This window comes from Engystomops pustulosus, chromosome 1 (genome assembly GCF_040894005.1).
Source record: "Engystomops pustulosus chromosome 1, aEngPut4.maternal, whole genome shotgun sequence".
Classification (NCBI taxonomy): Eukaryota; Metazoa; Chordata; class Amphibia; order Anura; family Leptodactylidae; genus Engystomops; species Engystomops pustulosus.
The window spans coordinates 110,281,168-110,307,303 of NC_092411.1; the positions used below are offsets into that span (position 1 = coordinate 110,281,168).

Consider the following 26,136-nt stretch of genomic DNA (forward strand, 5'->3'; position numbering starts at 1 on the left):
CTAGCCTATCTCCTGGTAGCACCTCCAGCCAACTTTAACATAAAAGGCAACTTTTTAAAGTCTGTCTTTGTTGGTCCACTGGCAGGTGTATCATAGTGCCTTTGATTGAAAATTAATGATAAATGTCCCCCATTGAGTTGACGTTCAACAGCTCTGCATGTCAAAGCGTTCTAAAAATGAGATTATCTATCCAAAACCTAAAGCCTGGCCAAAGTTAGGTCATCTGAAAAGACAAGATATTAATTCAATGGCAGCTTTATTTGGTCACCACACCTCCAAACAAATTAAAAATACAGTGGCAAATCTGCATATATCCAAGAATGGTACCAATAACAAAAGAAACAGCGGAAATTGTTTAAAATATTACCTAAACAGAATATTGCTAGCATGTCTTTTGTGGTGTTGGATAAACCATGCATAATTAAATGAAAACAAGCATTTAAACCCCGAAAAAAAATGTTGGGGCTCGTTTACTTACATGGCCACTGGTGTTCACCAAGATCGTGCGCCGGATATCCTCCATGTGTCGCTTTCCCGTTCAGGTCTGACGGAGATCACCTTCTTTGTGGTACATGTAAGTTCTTGGGCTTGAGACGCAATTTATAGTTCAATCCCGTGCTCAGTCCGAATCAATTGGATCATTCGATGGTACACCCCCCAATTTGTGTTGCATGGAAGCCAACGATCCCAGCGCAGGCACCTGTCAAATACGTGTCCAAGCCATGCAATCCCTGAAAATGGCAAACAGTCCTTAGCGCCATAACTGGCTGCATCCAGTAGCAGTTAAATTTAGGGTTACACCATGGAATAAAATTCCAGTGTTACTAACATATATTTTACCCTTGAAATATGACCAATTTAATATGGGTTAAAACAAATGTCATTGATAAATCAATATATGTATGAGTCATATAAGTAGTTCTAATCAATTGTCAGCAACATTTAGAGGTCTTTGAAGGTATAGCAACCATGGCTACTTAATCATTATGGAAGACTTCAAATGTCACGTCAAGTGCATTTAATAGCTTTCATGTTTTAAAATGTAGTATAATAACATTTACGGTGAAAACGGACAAATACATCTATGAACACCACTTTATCTGCTTATACCTTCAATGTGACAAAATTATCATTTGGCCAAAAGCTATTTCTGCAGGGATAGTTTATAATATTTGCGTGTGTTGGGTCCTTGATCAGAACATCAGCATCAATTTAATGTAAACAGTTGTATTGGATAATAATACCAGAACGAGAGGATTAGAAAATAGCTATATAAATCTAGGAATATTGCCCTTAGCGTATAGAAGTATAATTTTCTCTCTTTTATCTCTCTCTCTCTATATATATATGCCATGACAAATCCTTGAATAAGAAACTGCTTTGCTATGAAATAATTGGATTGAATATTTGAATGAGAGCATAGCAAGGATGGAGTGGGTGATGGGAATGGAAGGTCAAGGTTGGCTATTTCTTAGATAAGCTATTCAGAATTGTGTTATGGTCTGTTCCATTTATATTGTTGTTACCAATAAAATAATAACTCCGCAGTTACTGCAGTAAGTACTCAACTAGAGTGTATGTGGCAGGAGTAATGTTAATTTCTACTGATTCATAGATATGTGTAATACTATATATGTGTAATACTATATATGTATACAATATCAACAGTTGTGTCAGAGTGTTATCGGTGCGAGCACTAGGACCCAGGAAGAGACTTGCAGTTTTTTTTTTGTCTTATTCTCACTGATTCTCAGCCTTGATGGTTACACACTGCGAAGCACTAAGCAGCAAACATGCAATGAAACTTGAGAGAAGGATCTTCATGATGAGTGCCTCATTTACAGACTGTAAAGCTTTACACTGGGAAGAGGAAGCCTGTTATCTAGGCTGATCAGACTGTGACAATATAACTGCGTAATCACTTGAAAAACCACTTTTTCTCTACTGCTCTGATTCAGGGATTACAAATAAGCCTGGCAACAAGAAACCATCACAATTAATATCCTAAGTAAAAACTTCAAAATATACGTGGATCATGTGAATGGCTTTGTAACAACATTGTTTTAAAACTTTTTTTTAACCATGACAGGTGCCACAGGAAACTCACTCCTTCCTGGATGTATGTCAACTGAAGGAAAACTATCAATGCCCTCTCATTTTAATGACTCAATGGAGGGTCCCCAAAATGTCTCATTGGCTCAATGCAATAGAACATTGTATGACATGAAACAGACACCCCCTTTGTTGGTGGATGCTTGGCTGGTGCCTCTACTTTTTGCTCTCATAATGCTGGTGGGACTTATTGGTAACTCTCTGGTCATATATGTTATCACTAAGCACAAACAGATGAGGACAGTAACAAACTTCTATATTGGTAAGTAGGAAATGTTAATAGAGATTTTTTTCTTTTATGAAGTATTCTTGCAGCTAATTTATGATGTTAGTGTTTCTTTACCTGCTGAAGATTTTGTTTATAATGTGAACAGTACATGTACTTGCTCTGATCTGTGTAATCATCATTTGCTGTTTGGAAATTGAATATAAGAACATTAATGAAAAAAATTTATTTTTAACTAAGTTGACAAGTTGTGCTACTACATTTTATTCGCACTTGGTTGGTGTTTGTATGTGCCAAAACAACCCCATTCACATAAGGGGAGATTGATTTTAGCTGTATAAATTTTTGAAACATAATATTCCATGTGTGAAGGCAGCATTCTGTCCAGTTTTTAATGCATATTATATATATATATATATATTTTTTAATGCATATTATATATATATATATATATATATACTTTATGCAGACAGAGATTTGTCAATCATCTTTATTTTAGACCCACTCACAAATAATAATGCAAAATATTGATCAAAATGCACAAATTGGGGCTGGAGGGAGACAGTTGTAACCATAGTCCAGGATGCTGCACGCTGATTCTGCCAAATATATCAATTTTGTAAATTGAGTGGCACAGTGTGAGACAATCGAGGTATCCATAAAGGATCTATAAAGTATGTTTTTTTAGCACTCAATGCATTCAAAGAATGTTTTACATAGTGTTAATAGCATATCTGTGCAAAGATCTTCTATAGGTAAGATGCACGATAAAAAAATATATATACTTATCTCTGTGAATGCCTTTTATGGCTTTTAAAGAAAAAACAACAACTTGTGTTCTGCTATTTTCTATTAAAGATTGATAGATTTGTTTTCCTATGGAATGGAAAGCAGTTTACTTTAACTTACCGTAGTATATTTTGTAAAATATTTACAATTATGTAAATGAATTAAAAGACAAAAAGAAAAAGCAGCACAATGTTAAACGGGTTTAAAGCCCATGATGTGGGCAAAATACCACCAGATACAAAGCAAACAAATGGCAGCACTCCAAGCTTCAGTTGAAAACAGTGGGACATATTAATTAAATCGGGGGACTTGGCCATAAGAAAACCCGACGGATTCGGGAAAAAATAATTGCCGTAGTAAAAAAAAAAAAAGTGTCACTTGACACGCACTTACCTGCACCCAGGATAGCTTGGTGAACTCCAGTGAACTCTGACGAACTTCAGCGCAGCAGCGACACCTAGTGGACATCGGGCGCACTACCTTAGTGAATCGCCAGAAGACCCGAATCCTCCACAGAGAATGTGCCGCTGGATCACAAATGGACCGGGTAAGTAAATCTGCCCCATTGTTTCCAACTGAATCTTGGAGTGCTGCCATTAATAATAATAATTCTTTATTTATATAGCACACACATATTACGCAGAGCTGCACAGAGCTTGCAAAATCAGTCTCTGTCCCCAATGGGGCTCACAATCTTATCAACCTAGCAGAGTGTGGGAGGAAACCGGAGGAAACCCCCGCAAACACGGAGAGAACATACAAACTCTTTGCAGATGTTGACCTGGGTGGGACCCGAACGCAGGACCCCAGCACTGCAAGGCAGAAGCGCTACCCACTCAGCCACCGTGCTGCCCATTTTATTTTGCTTTGTATTTATCTGCAAACAAATTCCCAATTGCGCTTGCAATTTTAAAGGGGTTTTCCGAGTTCTGAAAAAAAACTAAAGGTGGCCAGGAGAGGGCTGCTTAAAAAAAATAAAGTCCTACTTACCTTCCGGTGCCCTCCGGTATCCAGGGCTGCTGTCGCTCCGGTCCGGGCGCCATGTAAACAAACATGGCCGCCAGAGCAGTGCTGGACTCAGCTTCCTGCCGGACCCGACAACCTTCCGGCCCCCATACACATCGCTGTGAAAAGGGACGGGTAGGCGTGGCCGTCCACGGCCAGCCGGAAGCTGAGTCCAGAGCTGTTCCGGTGGTCATGTTTGTTTACATGGCGGCTGGACCGGAGCGACAGCAGCGCTGGATACCGGAGCGCACCGGAAGGTAAGTAGGACTTTATTTTTTTAAGCAGCCCTCTCCCGGCCACCTTTAGTTTTTTTTCAGAACTCTCGGACAACCCCTTTAATTGTTGAACACTCCAGGGACAGAAACACAATTCCTCAAATATACGGGTAAAGAAATGGCAGCATTTTGAAAGCTTCAAAATTTTCCCCCAAAAGACAGATTGAAGCTTTTCTAGAACTTTAAAAAAGGCAGTAGACGAGAAGTCGAAACATCACACTCTAAATGAAAATAGTATACCCATTTTTTATTTGAAGTTGTGGAAAATATCTTTAACCCATGCACTGCTGTTATTTCTGTAGACTTAAAATACTAGTTTATTAGTAGACTTACCATTGCGATTGGTGGGGGTTTGACACCCAGCGCTACTGCAGTTTACTTGCTTGAAGCAGTTACAGAAATCCAGTAAGTGCCATTTTGGGCTCATGGGACAGTGGTTTCACAATCATTGATCATGTGACCTGTTTGCAACAGTTCACTCCCATGGGGGTGAGCTACGATACTAAGCACTGTCACTGTAAAAAGTAAGTTGCTATGCTTGGTCAGCATTGAAGAAATTGCAGCTGTCTCTATAAACAGATCTTAGAATGCCCCTGTGGAGTATACTGCAGATAGATCACATGGCAGGCCACTGCTTTGATGTCAAGGCAGGATTATATAGGCCATGGATCCCTCTTGGGGCAGTAATAACCCCATCACCTACAGGGCAACCACCAGTATTATTTGCAAGCTGGCTGAGAACATCTATCCTGAAAGGGGGTTCACCTTCAAAGGCTTTGGTAAGTGTGACTTCTCACATAGAACAGACTAGCTGGAAGTAAAGTTTTTCTGAGACACTACTTCATAAGGGAGTTATGAAATAATGGGAAGTCCCAGCTGATACTGCCTTTTTCTTCAAAGAAAGACAAACATCTGGGTGGTTCTCAGTCTGTTCTCAAACCCTTAGATGAGGAGGTATACAGAACTCCTAAGGAAATCGAAATAGAAAATGGTCTTGGGGCCTGGCCGGATTCTGACCCATCTTAGGTTTTGAAGCATCAGTGATTTGACCCAGGTAGGAGGCGGCCTAGTAATCTCCTCTGGGCAGGACAGGCATGTCTATATTACAGGTTAAAAGATCAGGATTCATATGGGGTCTTTGTTGTCTTCTCTGGGGAGATTCATGCTGACCATAGAATGTGCGGAATAAAACTAGAACAGCTGGCCACTTCCCTCCCGGCTGAGATGTTTTCTGGCATAATACAGTAGCATCCCAACATATACTGGGATCATATCTTACAACAGCTGATGGCAAGAACTGGTGGACGTCTACCAGTTTCTCCTTGGCTAGTAAAAGGGGTCTCTTAACCTTTTAGGTTTGTGATCAAGTGCTTTGCCAGAGGTCACCTGGGCCACTTTCTCTTTCACTGTGCCTTTGTGAAGCCATTTGTCCCACTTGAGATTGCCCCCCAGAAAAGGCGTTAAGTAAAGATCTAAATTCTCATTGCTCAGCAATAAGCATAGAAATCAAAAATACAATAATTATTATTTGATTTAATTTACTATTGATATTTATGACTTATGTGGAAGCCCAGGAATAGCAGCTTGCATGTGATCCAGGGACTTTATTTTGGTATCTGATCTTGATTGGTGAGACTATATTAACTATGTTAACAGTACCAGCACTGCAGTACAGCTGGTGGGAAGTTATTGCAGCCTTTGGGATCAGGCCAATTTTCATGGGCTGCACACATTCATGTGCATTCAATGTTAGATTTACCATTTATGTCCAAACTCCTTTATTTTAAGGACTCAACTTGCACAGACCACTAACTGCTCTGTCCACCCTCTTATATACTTTTTTTTATATACATTACGAAACCCATCTGCTGCAGCTCCTAAAGACTGATAAACTCTTTTTTCACACCTCTATATACAAAAAATACGCTATGGGGGTCATTTATCTTATCGCTATTTTGGCTTGTTTTTCCCCATATTTTTTCCCTCTGCTACTTTGGTAATTTATTAATCTAATTTTTTGCCTTGTGTTAAATTGAGTTTTTTTTTCAGATCTCTTTTTGCAACATTTGCTACAAATGTCTCAGAAATGTTGCACAAAAGTCTCAAGTCATTTCTTTCCATTTTCTAAGTTTTCCTTAGTTTTTCTAAGTATGGTTCTGTCTGGAGTTTTTTGTGCCAAAAAATGTTGCAAATTTTAGACGATTTGAAAAGATAAATGTCATTTGGAACATTTAGCACATCTGAAATAGAAGATAAATGTGTCTTACTGAAGATAAATGTCCGGCGGACTTCAGTGCACATTTCAAAAAGTCCCCAAAATGGCGGAAAAATTCTGATGTGCTCAAAAAAAGGTAGAAAAATAAAGATACATGACTTCCTGCCTCTGTTAATGACACACAGTCAGGTTGTAGTCTAGTGTGGATGAAATGAATTTAATTTTGTATGGAAAAATTATTTCTGCACCTAATTATGCTCCTGATGTAAGTGAATTTCCTAGGCTTAGGCCCTCAAGGGCCAAATGCCAACCACATCCAACCACAGCATGCTTTGCTATGCAAATAGTTTTTCCAGCATGGGAAAATGAAAGATGTGCATCTAATGTTATAGTTAAGAAAGCAGTTTCCTATAGATGAATGCCTGGATATCAAAGTAGCCCTGTGATGGTGGCCCCCAGCGGCAGTCTTGCTTAAGGATTCACCATTTTAACCCATGTTTATGGCCTCTCATCTAACCAAAATAGTGCCCTGACAAGAAGCAGCTCCGAACAATGGGGGTCATTTACTAAGGGCCCGATTCACGTGTTACCCGAATATTTACGATTTGCGCCGATTATCCCTGTATTGCCCCGGGTTTTTGGTGCACGCGACCGGGTTTGTGGCGCATCGGTGCCGGCATGCACGCAACGGAAATCGGGGGGCGTGGCCGAACGAAAACCCGACGGATTCGGAGAAATTGCCGCATTTAAAAAAAAAGTGTTGCGGGACACGCTCTTACCTTCACCAAGTATAGGATCGTGAACTCCGGCGGCCTCGGCGGACTTCAGCGCAGCAGCGTCACCTGGTGGACGTTGGAGGAACTGCCTTAGTGAATTGCCGGAAGACCTGAATCCACCGCAGAGAACGCACTGCTGGATCGCGAATGGGCCGGGTAAATCTGCCCCAATGTGTCTTTTCCTTGTTGAAGAACCTTACTGGTTTTGCTATTAGACCAAAACATGCCACAAGGCCTAACAAATAATTTACCTGCAAATAATGTAAAAACGGATACCAAAAGGCTAAGGCTGGCTGGTGTAGCGGGCAGTAGGTATGGACACTACGTGTCGGCTGGAGAGCACGCTCTCCAGCCGATACGTAGTGTCCATACCTACTGCCCGCTACACCAGCCAGCCTTAGCCCCAATCTCTACCTGATCGTGTTTGACAAAGGCCTGTGAGAGGCCAAAACGTCACCAATTGATCACTTTATGTAAATAAAAATCACCTTCTGGCATTGAACCAAAGAGGAGTGCTTGGATTAATTTATCTTTTGATTTACTTGGGTTGGGAACCCTAATCCCTAGTAGCACCCAGTGTCGATGTGCAACCGCACAAATTAGACAAGTAAAAACGGATACATTACTTTATAGAAAAAAAGGTTATAATAGAGACCATTTAATGTATTAATTATATTTCATTTAAATTCATTTATATACATTTACTCAGTTTTGGAATGTGATCTCAGAGAGCTGACTGATGAAAATCATTCATTTACATACCTTTTATGTATATACTCAAGCGGCTAGCAAAATGTTCTGTGCCTGAGATGATGCATGTGATGAATTTTAAATTGCACTTACTTAACATTGTAACTTGTTACAAAGCAGCACACCAGTTAATAATAAGTTTATTGAACAGGTCACTCTATATGGCACATATTTGCAAGAATCTATATGAATAAGTGAAAAGCTCATGTATACAGGGGTGATTCAAGCTGTTACCAGAATGAATATTTACACATGAATTATGTTATATCTTTCTAACCTGACATGCAAATGTGCTCACTTCCAGAAAGAAAGAAAGCTGCCTTTCTTATGTCACATAGGGGAGGTTATAATAATGATAAAAATATTAATTTATATTGCACTCACATTCCATAGAACTTACAGATCTTATATCTATCAGTCTATGAGGTCCAGGCATTCTTTAGAAAGGAAAAATTACATAAACATATATAATAATCTAAGTAAATAATGCCGCAAGAGCCAGCCAACAATTTGACTTAGTGTGCAGTCACACGTTGCATTTAATGCATGCGTTTAAAACCCCATTGCAACTGCTGAAGAGAGATTTGCCTAATTAAACAGTTGTTAACACTTGCATTTACAAAACACAGATGTCAACACTTGCGTTAACATGTTTGTTAACAACGAGTTAACACATGCATGCATTAACGTGGTGTTAACGCTTCTGTTAACCATGCATTAACGCATGCATTTTGTAAATGCAAGTGTTAACAACTGTTTAATTAGGCAAATCTCTCTTCAGCTGTTGCAATACGTTTTTAAACGCATGTGTTAAACATGACGTGTGACTGCACCCTTACAGAATTCCATGGGCTGCAGAGTAATCAGTTTATTGGTACCCATGTTTAGGAATGATATATAAGGGAGGAGTAAACAGTGGAGGCAACCACAAAAAGAGTGAAAGTTACATGCAGTTGGCCTTTAAAGATGTTTGATACTTTGGAGGTTGGTTATTAATCTGTTATTAGTGCGGGGAAGGCAAGTCCTGGAGACAGGAATCAGAGGTTTGAATTAAAGAAGCATAATCTTAGATCTTTGCCACATCAAAGAGCGACGGTTGTAGATTGAGGTTAAAGATGAGAGGATAGAAAGGATAGGTAGGGAGTTGCAGCACTGAGGAGAGATTTGAGGATGAGGTTGATGTGCAAGCAGTGTAGAGAATTGCATAGACTGGAGACATCCATGTAGAATATAGTTTGCTTGATGAGGTTAGATTAAGAGAGTTTAGTAAATTGAAGTACAAATAGTAGGGATATACATCAGTCCAGACAACAGTGAATCAGATCAGATTTTAGAGCTTTCCATGGTCTGGAAAGGGCAGATTTCTGGAAATGTTTTGAGTTGTATATGGTAAAAGCATGCAAGTGGTTGAATGCACAACCCAAGACAACAATCCTGCTGCCTCAGAGTTATAGAGATACAGGCGGTCCCCTACTTAAGGACACCCGACTTACAGACAACCCATAGTTACAGACGGACCCCTCTGCCCACTGTGACCTCTGGTGAAGCTCTCTGGATGCTTTAAAATAGTCCCAGATTGCAATAATCAGCTTAAAATTGTCTGCAATGAAGTTTTATTGATAATTCTTGGTCCTATTACAGCAAAAAAATTTGAAACTCCAATTGTCACTGGGGCAAAAAAAAAAAATTGTCGGGAACTACAATGATAAAATATACAGTTTCGACTTACATACAAATTCAACTTAAGAACAAACCTACAGTCCCTATCTTGTATGTAACCCGGGGACTGCCTGTACCAGAAATGGAGGATTGACAAGAAGTTAAAGTGTCAGATAATTTAACAGGCCTTGCAGAATGACTAATGATATTAGCCCATCCATTATTTTTAATCATATTGCAAAGCCTGTTAAAGAGTCAGACGTTGTAGATTTAAAAATCTAAAATCTACATAATTAGAGTGCTATAATGTGTACTATAATCAAGCATGCTCAACAAACTTCTTATTTCAGTTGCAAAAAAGGAATAATCCACAGACATACAATTCTTCCCTTCCCCCATATCTGGATACTAGAGATAGCTGAGATGCCCTCATGTAAATTAAATCATTGGCTTCTTCGTTATTCCTGTCATCAAGTCTGATAGAATTGCTAATAGGTGCTCTGGAAGGAGAAATCACCACCAGTGTAATCAAAGTCTTATATTAAGACTGTATTTATAATGTGAATTTATTGTTAAATAATTCATGCTTCTATTGTTTTGACTATTGAAATGCTAAATAATTACACAATATAATAAAATTGATAATGTATAATTTTGCAGTTATTTAAAATGGCCAATTCCTTCGTCTAACATAAACATAATTTCTATTTTCATCTCATATATAGAGATTTTGTCATTTTTAAGATAAAAGTATCTCCATCCATCTGAAGCAAGTGCTTCTCCATATGTATGTTATAACATTATGCTATTATTTCCACCACTTATTTATGAGCATGGGAATTTGTATTTCAGGATTACAAGCTAAGTACTCTTATGTTTGCCTATTTGTCTAAACAACAAAATAAGCATCTCCATATCCACACAATTTTATAGATTCTAGATGATTCCAAATCTCTTCAAACTGAAGTCATGTACGGTATATGTGTGTTTTTCTTCAAGTGCACTGGAGGTATCTTTAATAAAAAGAAAAACTAAGACAAACATATATGATGTTGAAAGGTAATTCACTTATAGGGAGCTTTATTTTCCTGCATTCAACATGTCCTACCAATGTCAGATAGTCTTTGTATTTATATAATGACATTCTCAGGTTTAGATGCTCATATTACATAAAAGATAGGTGTGGAAGGGGAATTCTCTAAAGGATAAGAGATATATTTATATTTTTTTTCTTAAAACCCCTAAGTACCTGGCCTTTGCTTTTCTATCATTGCCATCCAGAAGACATAACTTCTTCATATGTCTGTCAACATAGGCATACAAGGGCTTGTTTTTGCAGAATGAGTTTTATTTTTCAATTAATTTTTTTAGGGTAAATACATCATAGTGAACAACATTATTAAATCTTTTTTGTGTAGAAAATGACATTGAAAAGCTATTTTGCAGCTTGTTTTTAATTAATTAATTTAAAGCTGTTTTCCATTTAAAATAATTTACATACTAAAAATTCTCTGTGGGTCAGTTCCATCACAGATACCAAATATCTTACATTTTTAGATTTAATTTTTATTTAGCAAGAATATGTTCATTTTATTAGGTACCAGGTTTGGATTTATCTAACTTCTGATTGCTTATAATACTATTTTTTATGTCCTATTAAGGACTTGAAGAGGTAATATATTGATCACTGATATGATACTCTGCAATATGTTTGTATTTAGTGTATTGTAACAGTCAGTTTTACTCTACTAGATTTCTGTATATGACAGACCAGGTAGCCATTGTTAGACCTCTGGCTGCTATGGCAACTCAACCGCAGCTTTATGGCAACCCAACTTCCCTTTAACTCCTTAGACATTGCGGTCACTTTTGACCATGGCATCCAAAAAGTGAAAATATTCTGAAAGCAGACCTAAAGGTTGTATGTTACAAGTGGCTTCTTGCTGCTAATACACTCGCAGCTCACCAGCATAGGACTCATCCAATCTCCAAATAAGGATGATAACAGGAACCTAGGGCTATATGAGAATTATCAAAAGTCTAAAGTTTTCCAAATGATTCTCATGCGTACTGCCTATTTATGATACCACAACAAAATTAACTGCACAGTGCCAGAACAAAACTTACCACATATATGTGGTGACAGAAGAGAGACAGTACCAAAAGATTGAACCAGAACCTAATGTACAACACAGATATGTTAACAGAACCAAGCCTACTGAACTTACAGGATAAGGGAAGTGATACAGGATAAATAGTGATACTTTGAAGTGACCATACAGAACAAGAGAAACACCAAAATAACTGATCAAGGTCCATATATACATTTGATAAAATATTGTCACTATGAATTGCAACTTGCAACTTCTATTGTCGATATATGAACATAATAGGGAAATATAAAGCAAGTAAGGACCCTCTAACGTAGACCAGCATTCAATAAAGCTGTACCGTCACCGCACCAAGGGTGGGGATTTACCTTGGAAAGTTTTGTTTAATAGCCTTAAGAATATCCCACAAGTTGGCTGCCAGACAGTCAATCACACATGCTCAGCTGAGACACAATCAGTTAATTCAATGATAGAAGTAGCACTAGTTTGGGAATGGAACAGCGCCAGCGGACAGCATCAGTTTGTTAGTAGAGTTTTTGAATAATCTTAGTTTATTTGGATTACGCATTCCAGAGGTGGACTACCTCCTTCCTTATGATACTAGAACGCTGGTGTCATGTGGACATAAAAAAGGTTTTCATATGTCTCACAAAGCAGGCTGTAAGGACAGCGGAAGAATAGGGATACACTTGTGGTTTGTTGGGTCTTTTCTGGGAATCCATTCATCATGCTTTCTTCTGCTGAGTTGTCTGCCATGTGCCTGGTGAAATTCTATAATATGGCAACTGACTCAATGTTTTGCACATTGCATAATATTTTTGTTGGTTACTTCCCCCTTTAGTTAGTGTGAACTTCACTGCATTGTCTAGCTGGTTGCAATTGTTCATGGAATAGGTTTTTATTGTGGTCACCTTCCCTGATAAAGCGGGCAGAGGAAGGGGGCCACAACAACAGTTTATAGCTGCCAGTTTCTTTGAGTGGTTGCTTACTGGTGATCGATCCTGCTTGGGTTTTTCAGACACCAAATTTACTTGGCATGGTCCCCGTCTGTCCTCAAACTGCCTCTAAGTTATGCTATTGCTCCTCCTGTCAGGAAAGTAATGGATGCTGTTGAAGACTTTCTTCTTTATAGCACTGACAAGTGGATTTAGGACAGTCAGTAGGCCACCCTGGATTTGGATTAGAGATCTGCTGTGCAGTCACATGCAAGCAGGCATTCAGGGTCAGTGCCACTAGACTAATATAGATGATGGCTCATGATGATTGCACATGGTAGCCAGGGAGAGACACAACCACATGATGATCACAAGGGGGTGGCAGCATGTGGATCAGCCTGCGGGATGTCAGATCTGGAGTCAAATGTCCTCAACACTACCTACCTCCCTCTTCCTGCTTTATTCTCACTGCAGCAGCACACAGTGGGAGGGGGGGGGGGAGATATTGATGGTGAAGACAGAGGGGCTCAGGTAGAAGCCCTTCTGACTCATTAGCATAAAAGCTTATTTTCAAAAGAAGGAGGCCGTGGATAATAAATACAAGAAGATTACCCCATTCATGGTGTAAGTGTACTTGGTTTATCATGCTTGATTTTGATGGTAGATTTCCTGTAATAACCCATAACGTACTATTTCGTCATGGTGTTGTTAAGTGGATTTGGAAAGTGCTGAACTGTAAGCTCTCAATATGGGGTGTTTGCTACATTATACAGAAAACACACTCAGCTAACACCAGAAAGTTACATTTTTAATTGCCATGGCAAAGCTGCATTTTGGGCAAAACTTGGCATGGATTGCTGCAGTAAAGAGTCCATATGCTGAAATAGAATAGTTCAAGTACCGTAGGGAGCCTAAAAACTGTAAAAAAAATAAAATCATTGCCTTTTCCCTCGATCATGGATAAAAAAATAAACAAAAACATGTTCATTGTCAACGAAAATGTCAACTTGTCCTGCAAAAAAATGACACCTTAGGCCCCTTCCACACTAGCGAGTGTGATGCGATGAACTCGCATCACACTCGCAACGCAAGCTGCCGGGAACGCACGGCCCGAACGCTGCACCGCGGGAGTGAACTGACATGCTGAGTTCACTCCCGCGGTGCAGCGTTCGGGCCGTGCGTTCCCGGCAGCTTGCGTTGCGAGTGTGATGCGAGTTTATCGCATCACACACGCTAGTGTGGGAGGGGCCTTACACAGCTCCATATAGTGAAGTATTGAAAAGTTATAGGCATCAGAAAATGGCGAAACAAGCACAAAAGATATAATGTTTTTAAAGGTATCAAAACATAATAAAATATCATGGCACTACATAAATAAATTTTATAATTATTGGAAACAAGAAAGCTGGACTCTACGTTTTGGAACCTGGTGTGGACCATGGCAGTGAGGAGTGGTCCGTTCTCTGTGCTGAAGGTGAGCTGGAATAAAACTAGCTGCTGCTAATTTAAAAATAAAGAACCCTCAGGGGTTCTATATAATTTTGGCAGATACACACGAAGAGTATCTTGATGCAAAGAACCAGATAAAGGAAATATGGTTAGAAATATCAGAAGAAGAAATTATGAATATTAAAATAAGAAATATCAGAAGAAGAAATGATGAATATTAAAATAAAATAATAAAGTGAATAAGACAAATTAGTCAAAGAATTAGAGTGGAATCATTTTAACATAATGAATAGACCGTATATAGTGAATACCAATTAGAAAACCCGATTCCAGTATGGATCCTATCACCAAAATGAGAACAATATAGGTATATAGGACAAAAGTCACCCAATAGTCATAGACCAGAAACTATGACACAACTTGGAATAAAAAATAATATCAATCTTTATTAACACAAAATATAGCAATCAAGACAAATTATTAAAAACTACAATAGAAATTCCACAAAAGCACAAAGAAATGTGGTGGTGGCCCTAAGTGAATCAATGTATATACATCTCCAATATCATGTACAAATGGACATGACCAAAATTATGCAAATTCATATTACCCACCCGGGCATGAAATCATACAAAATTTCAGGAGAAAAATTTGACCACCACCACAGCACCTGATGCACGTTTTGCCGTCGCTTCTATTTTATTCCAAGTTGTGTCATAGTTTCTGGTCTATGACTATTGGGGTCCTACATACCTATATTGGTAATGATGTAGACCGTATATAAGCCTTTGATTGGAGAAATACATAACAGGAAATAAACAACCCACCATAATTGTGGAGAGAATAAGTTACACTATTTCACTGGCAACCTTATGGGCCAAGTGATGAGGAGCTTCATTAGAAAAAAATTGCAGAATGACAACCTTGTCTACTACATCAATCTTCACTAAAAAATACAGATTGGACATTTCCAAATTCACAGACTTTTGGGGGGAAGTTGTTGCATGCAGTCATCGCGCCCTAGACCATTTCATTGGTTTTATCTCCAGGAGGCCATCATGGGGGACAAAGTAGAAATTCAGAATTAGACCAATTGATAATTTGTTTTCCATTAGTCCATGATTTAGACTTGATTTAGTGTCTATTCCTGTGTAGTAGTCACTGCTGGGGGGATACAAGAGTTAAGAGGTGGTGAACTAACCCAGCAACGTCCATGCGACTAGGACCCTGCTTACCGCAGATAAACAACCCTGATGAGGACAAACCTGTTATCAGGAACCTGCTAATGCACCCTGAAAGACCCTACAAGGTGATAGGGAAAACATACTTTGTCTGGCAGCTGCTGGATGGTGGAATGGACGGGTAAAGGGAAGTCAGAGACAGACTACTGTTCACACAAACAGAAAATGCTACATGGTAATAACTGAATACAAGTCTGATTCAGGAAAAGTTGGGTCACACCATGCAAGACAAGACACAGAGGGATAAAAAAGAGATAATAGCGGCGGTAAGGCACAAAATGGGATAGCAAGAGAATTGTAAAATAAATGTAGCAGAGGTCGGAATACACAGAATAGCAATGCAATAGCAATAACAATAGATACAGACAAAGTGCAAAAGGACTGCAATAACCAGCAACTTGTAATCATAATTAGCCAGAGGAACATACACCTAGCTAAGCCAAGGGAACTGAATCTGAAAGACAACTGTCAAACAACATTCCTTGCCACAAAAGCACTGTGTGTTACCAAAAAGCACAGAAACTTGAATCTGATTCCTTTCAGAACACTGAAGGAGAAATTCAGTGGGCCCTGACTGCTTCTATGGTTTACAAGTCCTGAAATAATTGCAATTCATTGCGAAAAGCCAGTAAATTTGATTAAATTTCCCTTATTTTTACCATTTCCTCAAGAGGGTGTGTAGGGGCCATAAAGGGGCACAGCCAGTGGTGGAATAGGCCAGCATGAGGCATTCTTGCTTAAGCCTACGAACATTCACCGCTGAATATTTGTAGGTTTTTATGTAAAACTATGCCAGAGTCTGGCATAATTTTTCCTGGCGACTTAAACACCAGCTGGATACATCTGGAGGTCTAAGCCTCTTGATGTATGCTCTGGGGTGGGGAGGAGAGGGGGCCTGGCTTGCATCATACAACCATTCTTCCATTTTTTCCCTCTAACACTCTTTTTAGAGTTTTAACACCTTTTTGTAACTGTCATCAATCTTTTTTATGTCACACTTATGGACACCTCCGAAAAAAAACTTGAAGGATAAAAAAACAGAAGGGATAAAAAATATCCATCAAATGTTCTAACATATCTTTTTTTAATGAATTTCATAGCTTTTGACAACTTAACAAAAGTGAGTTGCAAGATATATTAAATTTAAGCCATTCCTGTGGAAAAGCAACCCAGTATTATGTTGCTGTTGCTAACAACTGCAGAGGCTCCATGGCAAAAACAAGATTTTTCCAACATTTGTTTCAACCATGTAAACATATCCTTACCATTAATTACAACACATTATAGAAAAGTGAGAAGTAGTTTATCTTTATTTTCTGAGATGGACTTTTCATGTATTTGCTCAAAAAAAATTTGGGGGGTGCCATATGCTTTCTCTTCTAGGCCATTTGCTAGCAGGGGACAATTTAAGACTGATATTCAAAACACCAGTCTTAATAAATTCTCCCCATTGCTTTTTCTAGAAAATAAGATTTACAACTGAGCTAACTTTTTCTTACTGTGCACTGAACCTTATGCATAAATTAATTTCCTTCCATAGTCAGAGTATAGTATGTCTGTCTAGACAGATATTTTATGTAAGTATAGAAAAACAAGTAGGAGGTAGGGCAGTATACCTAATTGTCTTCCATTTACATTTGGTTTTCTATGTTATCTGCCACTTAGAAACTAGTTTCTAAGTTGAGTGCATTCGATTTGTCTCTATGCAAAATGTTTAACAATCTTGAAGTGCTTTTATTGACTCATGTAGATAAATTAGTGCAGAATTTATTTTAACAACAATTTTACATGTAGCGGAGAGAGGATAATAAATTAAAACTTTCTGTACAATAAGTATATAATGAATGTCAAGGATTTCATTTTTAAAAGACCAGCTTGTTACTTTAACCACTTGTCCATCTCCAGATGATCAGCCCACCATTCGAGCGATATATTATTACATCCATCTTTGCAGTGATTGTGCATTAGCAGGAGTAGGGAGAAAGCTGTGGCTGACATCCAAATTACCCAAAGGGTACCAATCGCGAGTCTCAACTGTTTACATACAGCCAGCTAAATGGCGTGCACTGGTGGTATTAAAATACACGCAGCAACTTTTAAGGGTAATTGGTGCATGCACTGATTGCGGTTCTGACCAGAGGGTTTAGCGTTTGGGTAACCGAACCTGAACTTTCAGGATTGGGTTCGGCTGAACTCGGTGAACCGTAACCTGAGAGTTTCCGCTCTTCCGATCTCCTGCACCTTATTACCCAAGCCAGACAGTGTGTCGAAAATGCAGCAAAGGTTCAAAACTAAAAATCTTTATTAACCCCTTCTGCATTCAGCCTATTTTGGCCTCTAGGACGCAGCCCCATTTTTCAAATCTGCCCTGTGTCACTATAAGTGGTTGTAGCTTTGGAACGCTATGAGATATCCAGGGGATTTTGACATTGTTTTCTCGTGACACATTGTACTTCAAATTAGTTTAAAAATTTGGATGATATCTTTTGTGTTTAAACTGAAATTTGGCAAAAATTTGGAAAAATTATTTAATTTCAAAGTTCTAAATTCTCTACTTTTGAAGCAGATAGCAAATTAATTTGTTACTTACATTTCCCAGCTTTATGTTGGATGGTTTTTTAAGATTTCTCATATTTTATTAGGATCTTCCAATTTCCACATTTCTTGGAAAATCTCCAAACCCTGTATTTAGATTGACATGCTCAACTTTTAATTGACTGTGAGAGACCTAAATAATAGCAAGACTAGAAATTACCCCATTATGGAAGCTACACCCCTCAATGTATGAAAAAGCACTTTAAAGAAGTTTGTTAACTCTTTAGGTGTTTTAAAGGGGTTAAAACAATATTGAGGTGTGTTCTACAAATTGTAATATTTTTGGACAATACATTAATTTTGGGTGGAAAATTAAACATTCACAATAGATTAAATAACAAAAAGCTCCACAAAGTTTGATACCCAACTTTTCCTGAGTGCACCAATACCCCATATGTAGTAGTAAACTGCTGTATGGGCGCACTGCTGGGCATAGAATGGAAGGAGGCGCCATTCAGAGCAGATTTGCATTTTCAAATTGTATGGGCTATAATTTTTTTTTCTTTTTTTAATGTGGACCTATAGGGGCTTATTCTTTTGCCACATGAGATGCACTTTTCTGTTACATAATTTTGGGGCATCTATAGCTAATTGATAAGATTTTATAACTCTTTGTTGGTGGAGAAAATGAAAATGATCAATTTTTTGTAAGATGTTTTTGTTTGTTTTTTTTTGGACGTTCACCATACCATAAAAATAATAAATTATTTTTATTCTTTGGGTGCCGCGTTTACGGAGATACCTCATTTATATAGATTTTTTTCCCCCCAATTTTACTCAATAATAACTAATTTGGAAAAAATGTTGTTCATTTTAACATCACTGTCTTTTCAAATGCATAACTTTTTTATTTTTCGTCTGACAAATGACAAACCATTTTTTAAAGGTATTTAAAGGTATTAAAAAAAATTATATTTTTTGGAAGGTTTTTTTTTTTTTTTAGGGGTTCACCGTGTGGGTCCAGTAATAATTCTGTTTTATTATACAGATTGTTAAGGACGCAGCAATACCAAATATATGGGTTTTAAAAAAAACATTTTTCCATTTTACTGCATAAAAACATAATTTGGAGAAAATCTTGCTCATTTTGGCATCACTCTCTTTTCAGATGCATAGCTTTTCTTTTATACAGATTGTTATTGACATGGCGATACCAAACATGTGGGTTGTTTTGTGCATTTTAGTTTTTCTTATACTTTATTAAGTGTTTGCATGGGAAAGTGACATTCATAAGCGGAAAATTTACAATGACAACTAATATATTTACTACTACTCTGATGGCTGGGACACAGGCTGAAGCATCTGTCAGTGAGCAAGGTTAAAGTTTTACTTTATTTCAAACGCAATTTAACACAGGCATTTTTTAAAAAACATATTTGTTATATACAGTACTTTGCCTATAGCAACCTTTCCCCTGATAAAAAATACCATTCTTGTGACAAGTTTCCTTTAAACCATAATAAGATATACAAATATGACCCATATTAGGAAGTATAGATATATGGATGGATAGCCGTATATATACGGATATATATAACGGTTGTAGGCGGACTGCTGGGGCACAGACATCATCCACCATTTTCCATGTAGCAGTAAGCAGCTGGAGGCATAGGCGTCATCTAACATTCACACTGTCATATTATTCTTGTAATGGTTTTCTGACAAATGTTGGTCAACAATGTTGAGTATTATGGAATGAATAACAAGGTGTGCTGCTCCCAATCAATTGTGTACTCAGTACAACCAAGCGCATAATTAAATACAAATTGGCTCTTTATAAAAAACTATGTGTAGCTCTGAGATTTCAGAAGATATCATGGAAGGTCCTTGAACTTTAGCAATAAATTGCATCTATAGGTAGATCAGGGGTGCGCAGACTTCCCAGACCAAGCAATAAATAATACAACCTCAGAATAGACAATTATACTGGAGATAGTTTTTAAATGCATGTTAAGAAATAGTACATGTATTTTACTTATGGAACCAAGTACCAGGGACAGTTTTAGAACTGGTGGGTACATGAGCAAAATTAATTATGTGTCAGGATTCGGAATGCGTGGATCCTCTGGACCACCGCTGGAGGTGGTACTAGCCGACACCCGAGACCGGAATTTAAGCGGGATGGTCTTGCTGCGGGCGGGTATCACAAGGTCGTTCCACAGGTGCGACTAGACCGCGGTGGCAACCGAGGTCGAGGTACCTTAGCGGAAGACAGTCTCGTGATCAGGTCCAGGCACAGGATCAGGGCAGGCGGCAGAGATGCAAGGTCAAGTCCAATCCGTGGTCAGCAACGGGAGGTCCAGGCAGATGGGAACGGGAACACAGGAACATGGGATACAGGCACACAGGAACACGGGAACACAGGAGAAGGAACACACAGGAACACGGGAACTCAAGAACTCACAGGAACGCAGGAATGTTGCAGAGAATCTGTCTCTAAGGCGTAGGCACAAAGATCCGGCAGGGTGTGATGGGAGAGGCAGGTTTAAATAGCTGGTTACCAATTACTGGTGTGCTGGCCCTTTAAATTTCCTGAAGCCGGTGCACGCGTGCCTTCCATAGGGAAGCGTGCGCACTGAGCGAGAACAGGAATCAGGAGCGGGGACAGGTGAGTGGCGCTGGTGCTGCGCCTGCGGGCACGAGGGGCATGGGTGAGCCCGCGACCCCTAATATGGGTTGTGACACCCGTGACATTATGTCTAGCACTTTTAGGGGTGTTTCTAAGGTTATAAAAGATAGAGTTCACAAAATCAATAAAGATATGTGACCACCACCACACATTCAGGAAAAACTCACAGACAGCAAATGCACAGTTAAATTACCATAAGGGAAATTCTCCTGTGTCTTCTGAAATAAGGCACTGCAGAAAAAAAGCTATACCTCAGGAACTGGTCTGCTGTAGCATTCAAACTTTGTACTGCAAGCTTTGAAAGTCATGAATGACTATGGTCATAATAATCAATGCTGCATTTGAATTTTGTTAAGATATGCAATTTACACACAGTGAAGAGTAGATTCTACAGATTTCAAATGCCTATAGATGTGGACCACAGGCTTTGTATTGTTTAACATATGGTGCTCATTACCAATGCAAGCGTTGCAGTGGAAACGCATATGCATATGCATATCGAGACAAGCCCCCTACATTTGAATTAGATTTCAAACACCTCATGTGAATGGAGCCTGAGTCTCTCTGAGCCTGAATTTCTCATAGCATTTAACGCTGACTCTATAATGGACTCACTGAACCAGTGATATGGCTGAATACTGTAGTGGATGACATAGTTGTGCCTACATTGGACATAATAACAGAACTAGTTTAATTAGTCCATTAGTGACAAAAACTCACTGGATTAGTGTTGTTGCTGAACACTGTGGTATATGACATGTGCCTGCGCTGGACATAGTGACTGAGCTAGTTTACTATTTCCTGATTAAGTCTAGAACAAGCACAAATTCTGCAGTCTGTACTTTACTAAATGATATGCCACAGCTACAGGCAGTGGCGCAACTAAAGTCCTCTGGGCCCCGGGCCGAAATGTCCCCACTCGCTATACCTTAATAACATTAGCCATTAGTAATTATTCCTCCCCCTCCCCACACCAGTAGCCATTAGTTAGATGACTAAAACGCGCCACTACCAGCATGCAGCCAACTCCCCGGCACCAGAGTACATCATTGTGGATACTGGCAAGAGATTGATCCCTGTTATTCCGCTTCTGCAGACCTGATAAAGACACTGATACGGTGTTGAAACACGTTGTCATAAATATTAACTATTAATAAAAACTCTAACATCTATCTGTCTCTGAAAGTAGAGAGTCAATCAATTCTTCCCTTATTTTTTCTCTACTTGCATACAGATGGGTTTCTGGGGGAGATATATAGGAAGCTGGAACTCCAGGTCATGCCGGTCTTGACGGCAGTTTTTGCCATAAAGCTGATATACAATGAGGGGAAAGACCCAGAGGAACCGTGTCATACAGCCGCATTTTTCTCATCAATTCAGATCTAAAAATACTGTCTAAGGTACTGGCAAATAGACTAGCACAAGTGGGCTTAATGAAGTAAAGTGAAGTAAGTTCCCTGGTGGGCTTAGTGAAAGGAAGGGCGGCAGTCACTAATGTCCAAAGAGTGCTGGTGACACTATGTGCTACAGAGGGAAATCCTATGGCAAACCATATGCCTGCCTTGATACCCTAGATGCGGAAAAAGCTTTTGACAGCCTACGCTGGGAGTGGCTTAGGACAGGTCTTGGATTACATGGGGTTTGCGGGGTCATTTAGGACCTATTTACAAGTCTTGTACAAAAACCCTTTGGCACAGGTGGCGACGACGGGGTTCATATCCTCACCTTTACAGCTGCAGAAAGGTCTGGGGGTCTTTATTCAGGTGTATCGGGGTGGGAACAAGCTAAATATGCTCTGCCATATTCGCAGATTACATCATCCTCTTTCTATCAGACATTGGGTCAGATCTCCCCAGAATTCTACAGATACTACGGCACTTTGGGTCCTTTTCGGTATTCTGCCTAATCCATAAGAAATGTAAAATTCTCCCTTTTGACAGGACAGAAACAGATGGGTGGGGCGACAGAGACTTTTCTGGACATCCCAATAGCAAAATCACATATTAAATACTTGGGGATTAAACTTGGATGAAAACAAGAATCTGTGTGCAGGTGAACTACCCCCCCCCCCCCATTGACAACATTTTGCGGGAGTTGAAACTATGGCACAATCTTCCATTGGCACAGTTGGGTCGGAATCATTTCTTAAAGATGATGAGCATGTCCAAACTTTTATACACCCTAGAGACAGCCCCCTTACTTCTAAAACACGCTGACATCCAAGGCTAGACTCTGCCTTCTCACACTTCCTTTGGTAGGGAAAAAGACCATGAATTAAGAGATAGTATCAGTCTATATAACCTGGTATGTTTGGCTAGACATATCTTTGACTAGGCAAAGGGGAGTAGTAGCCACTCGGCTACGCATTGGAAAAGGTGGTGTGTCATCCCTGACAGCCTTGTTACATTCTCCTTTAGGGCATATTTGCCCTGGAATAAAGAAAGCAATAATTTGGAAAGACACAATAGCAACATGGCGGACACTACAAAGAAAGTTTATCCAGAGTTTATCTTTCCAAATATGAAAACATTTAGTGGCGGTAAAAGGGTATATTACTTGTAGAACACATCCTACACGAGACAGAACAGAGATGGATGATGATAGAAGAAATAATGGATAAATAAAACACAGGGATAACACAGTTTATTCAATACGGCCGATTGCAACAGGGCATCATGTATATACTCTGGGATGTTAGTAAGGTCACAAGAAATGCATTTGACAACCTAATATTAATGGGAACGAAATGCCCCAGCATCTCGGTGCTTACTTTGTACTTAATTGATTATGTAGTGATGTCACTATGTTGCGACTATATACAGGCAGTCCCCGGGTTACATACAAGATAGGGTCTGTAGGTTTGTTCTTAAGTTGAATTTGTATGTAAGTCGGAACTGTATATTTTATCATTGTAATCCCAGCCAGAACTTTTTTGGTCTTTTTTGACAATTGGATTTTAAAAATGTTTGGTTGTCATAAGAACCAGGAGTAACAATAAATCTTCATTACAGACGCCTGTGATAACTGTTATAGCTGATCATTGTAGCCTAGGACTAAATTACAATAAATTGCCAATATCCAGTGGTCCGTTTGTAACTAGGGGTCGTATGTAAGTCGAGTGTTCTTAAGTAGGTGACCGCCTGTATATATCTTTTGTACCTTCATGTTCACTGCTTGACAAAGGCTGCTTCACAGCTGAAATGTTGCTGAAGGTGGAATAAACACCACTATTTTTCACTGTATTGGAGTGCTGCAGCTTTTTTTGGATTTACACACACACATTTATATATATATATTACTGTCGTTTTATGCATCACAGCACATTACGCTGCTTCAAAGTAAAATGAAGAAGTCATGTTTTATATTGCTGATCTTTTGTTTTCATTTTAATTTTTAAGTTTTAAAAAATAGATATAGCTATTTGTAATTTAACTCTAATTAGTGTTTACTTTTCATATTTAACACGTGGCTTTTATAATTTTTGGCCAATTTTAAAAAAATAAATAATGATGATATCTGAAATTGTTCTTAGAAGGTCTTTAAAGAGGGTACACCATCTTTTCCCATATAATACATGGAGTAGCAGAGCTATATAATTTATTGCAGACTTTATACCAGGAATAAAGTAAAGCTATGGTAGTACAAATAAACTGTCATTGGAATCTGTCCCTCCAATCCAGCACATATAGCTATGGGGGAAAGAGATTTACTGTGCGAACAACAAATATGATTTACATTCAGAGAGAAGAATGGATTCAGAACGTGAGCTATAAAAACAGTACAGTGTATGGTTCCTATAAGAAACCTAAAACCAAATATTTTTTTTACATATCTTTAGTACATTGGGGCAGATTTATCAAGCTGTCTGAAAGTCAGAATATTTCTAGTTGCCCATGGCAACCAATCACAGCTCAGCTTTCATTTTACCAGTGCTCATGAATATTTTAAAGGGGAGCTGTGATTGGTTGCCATGGGCAACTGGAAACATTCTGACTTTCAGACACTTGATAAATCTACCCCATTGTCTCCAGCAGTAATTGTCTCCAGCATTATGGCATAAGGGGAGGGGGGAATAGAGGAGTCGAAGATAAGCTGTGTTTATGCGTAGATGATATTTTACCTTGTCTCTGTGACTTTCCTCAGTCTAGTTAAATTAGTTAAAGAGTATGGCCAGTTCTCCAGGCTTGAGATAAATTGGAAGAAATCATGTCTGTTGCCATTGGCTGGGAATTCTAGAGATTCTCTTGAAGTCAGAGATTGTATGTTATGTCAAGAATCTTTTAAATATTTAGGTGTTCTGATCTTGGCAAACGTCACTGATTATTACTCACTAAATTTAAAACCTTTTCAGATCAGTTAGGAGCAGGGTTCACATCTAGGACAAATTGCCTCTCTCCTTGGCGGACACGCTGGATATGGATAGATAATTTATTTTTCAAAGCTCTGGAATCGATTCTTAATGAGCTCATATGGGGCAGGAAAAGAGTTAGAATTAAACTTAGATTTTGGTATAGGCCTGCGGGAGAGTGAGGTTTGGCACTGCCCTTTCTTTATGGTTATTCTCTGGTGGCCCAAATGTCTAGAATAGTTGGTTGGAAGGATAGGAAAGAACGGCTGAAGTCACTATTAATGTAAGGGAATGAAATGAAATTACTACTTTCGAAGTATTGGAGAGAGGAATAGAGCACAGAATGGGTGAAGGCAATGTAACAAAAAGAGCATTATACAATGGATGGAAGGAAGTTAAGAGTTTAAGAAGAGTTTCGGTCGGGTCACGCTGCATGGAGAGGGCTCACGGACTGAGCCCTCTCCATAGCCGGTAAGTCTTTGCTGCATATTGCTAGCACCGATCGCGGGTGTTTTCACAGTGATGGCTGCCGGCAAAGCAGTCTTACCTGGGATCGCCGCTCCCTGTGACATCATCGGGGGGCGGCGATCCGTCTCCATGGTAGCCTCAGGTCTTCCGAAGACCCGAGGCTATTTTGTTTTAACCCCTTCATTACAATGTGCTGATAGCACATTGTAATGAATGAGGAGGAAAATCCCCATATACTGTATGGCAGTATATACTGTATGGCAGTATATGATAGGATCAATCAGACAACCTAGGGTTAAAGTACCCTAGGGAGTCTGAAAAATAGTAAAAATAAAAAAAAGTTTTTTAAAAAAAAATTATAATAAAAAATTTCAAATCACCCCCCTTTCCCTAGAACTGACATAAATATAAATAAACAGTAAAAATCATAAACACATTAGGTATCGACGCGTCCGAAAATGCCCGTTCTATCAAAATATGATAACAGTTTTTCAATGCGTTTAACCCCGTAACGGAAAATAGTGCCCAAAGTCGAAAATGGCACTTTTTTGAC

At 38.9% G+C, this 26,136-nt stretch overlaps 1 protein-coding gene across 1 annotated transcript in view; it reads left to right on the plus strand.

Annotated features, from left to right (window-relative positions):
- The first annotated feature begins 1,754 nt into the window (after positions 1-1,754).
- The window catches only part of LOC140082253 (G-protein coupled receptor 54-like), a 40,563-nt gene continuing 16,181 nt past the window's right edge, over positions 1,755-26,136 (plus strand). The window contains exon 1 of the mRNA XM_072126309.1: positions 1,755-2,374. Coding sequence (XP_071982410.1) covers positions 2,083-2,374 — 292 coding nt within the window. The 5' untranslated portion in view covers positions 1,755-2,082. The remainder of the gene's footprint in view (positions 2,375-26,136) is intronic.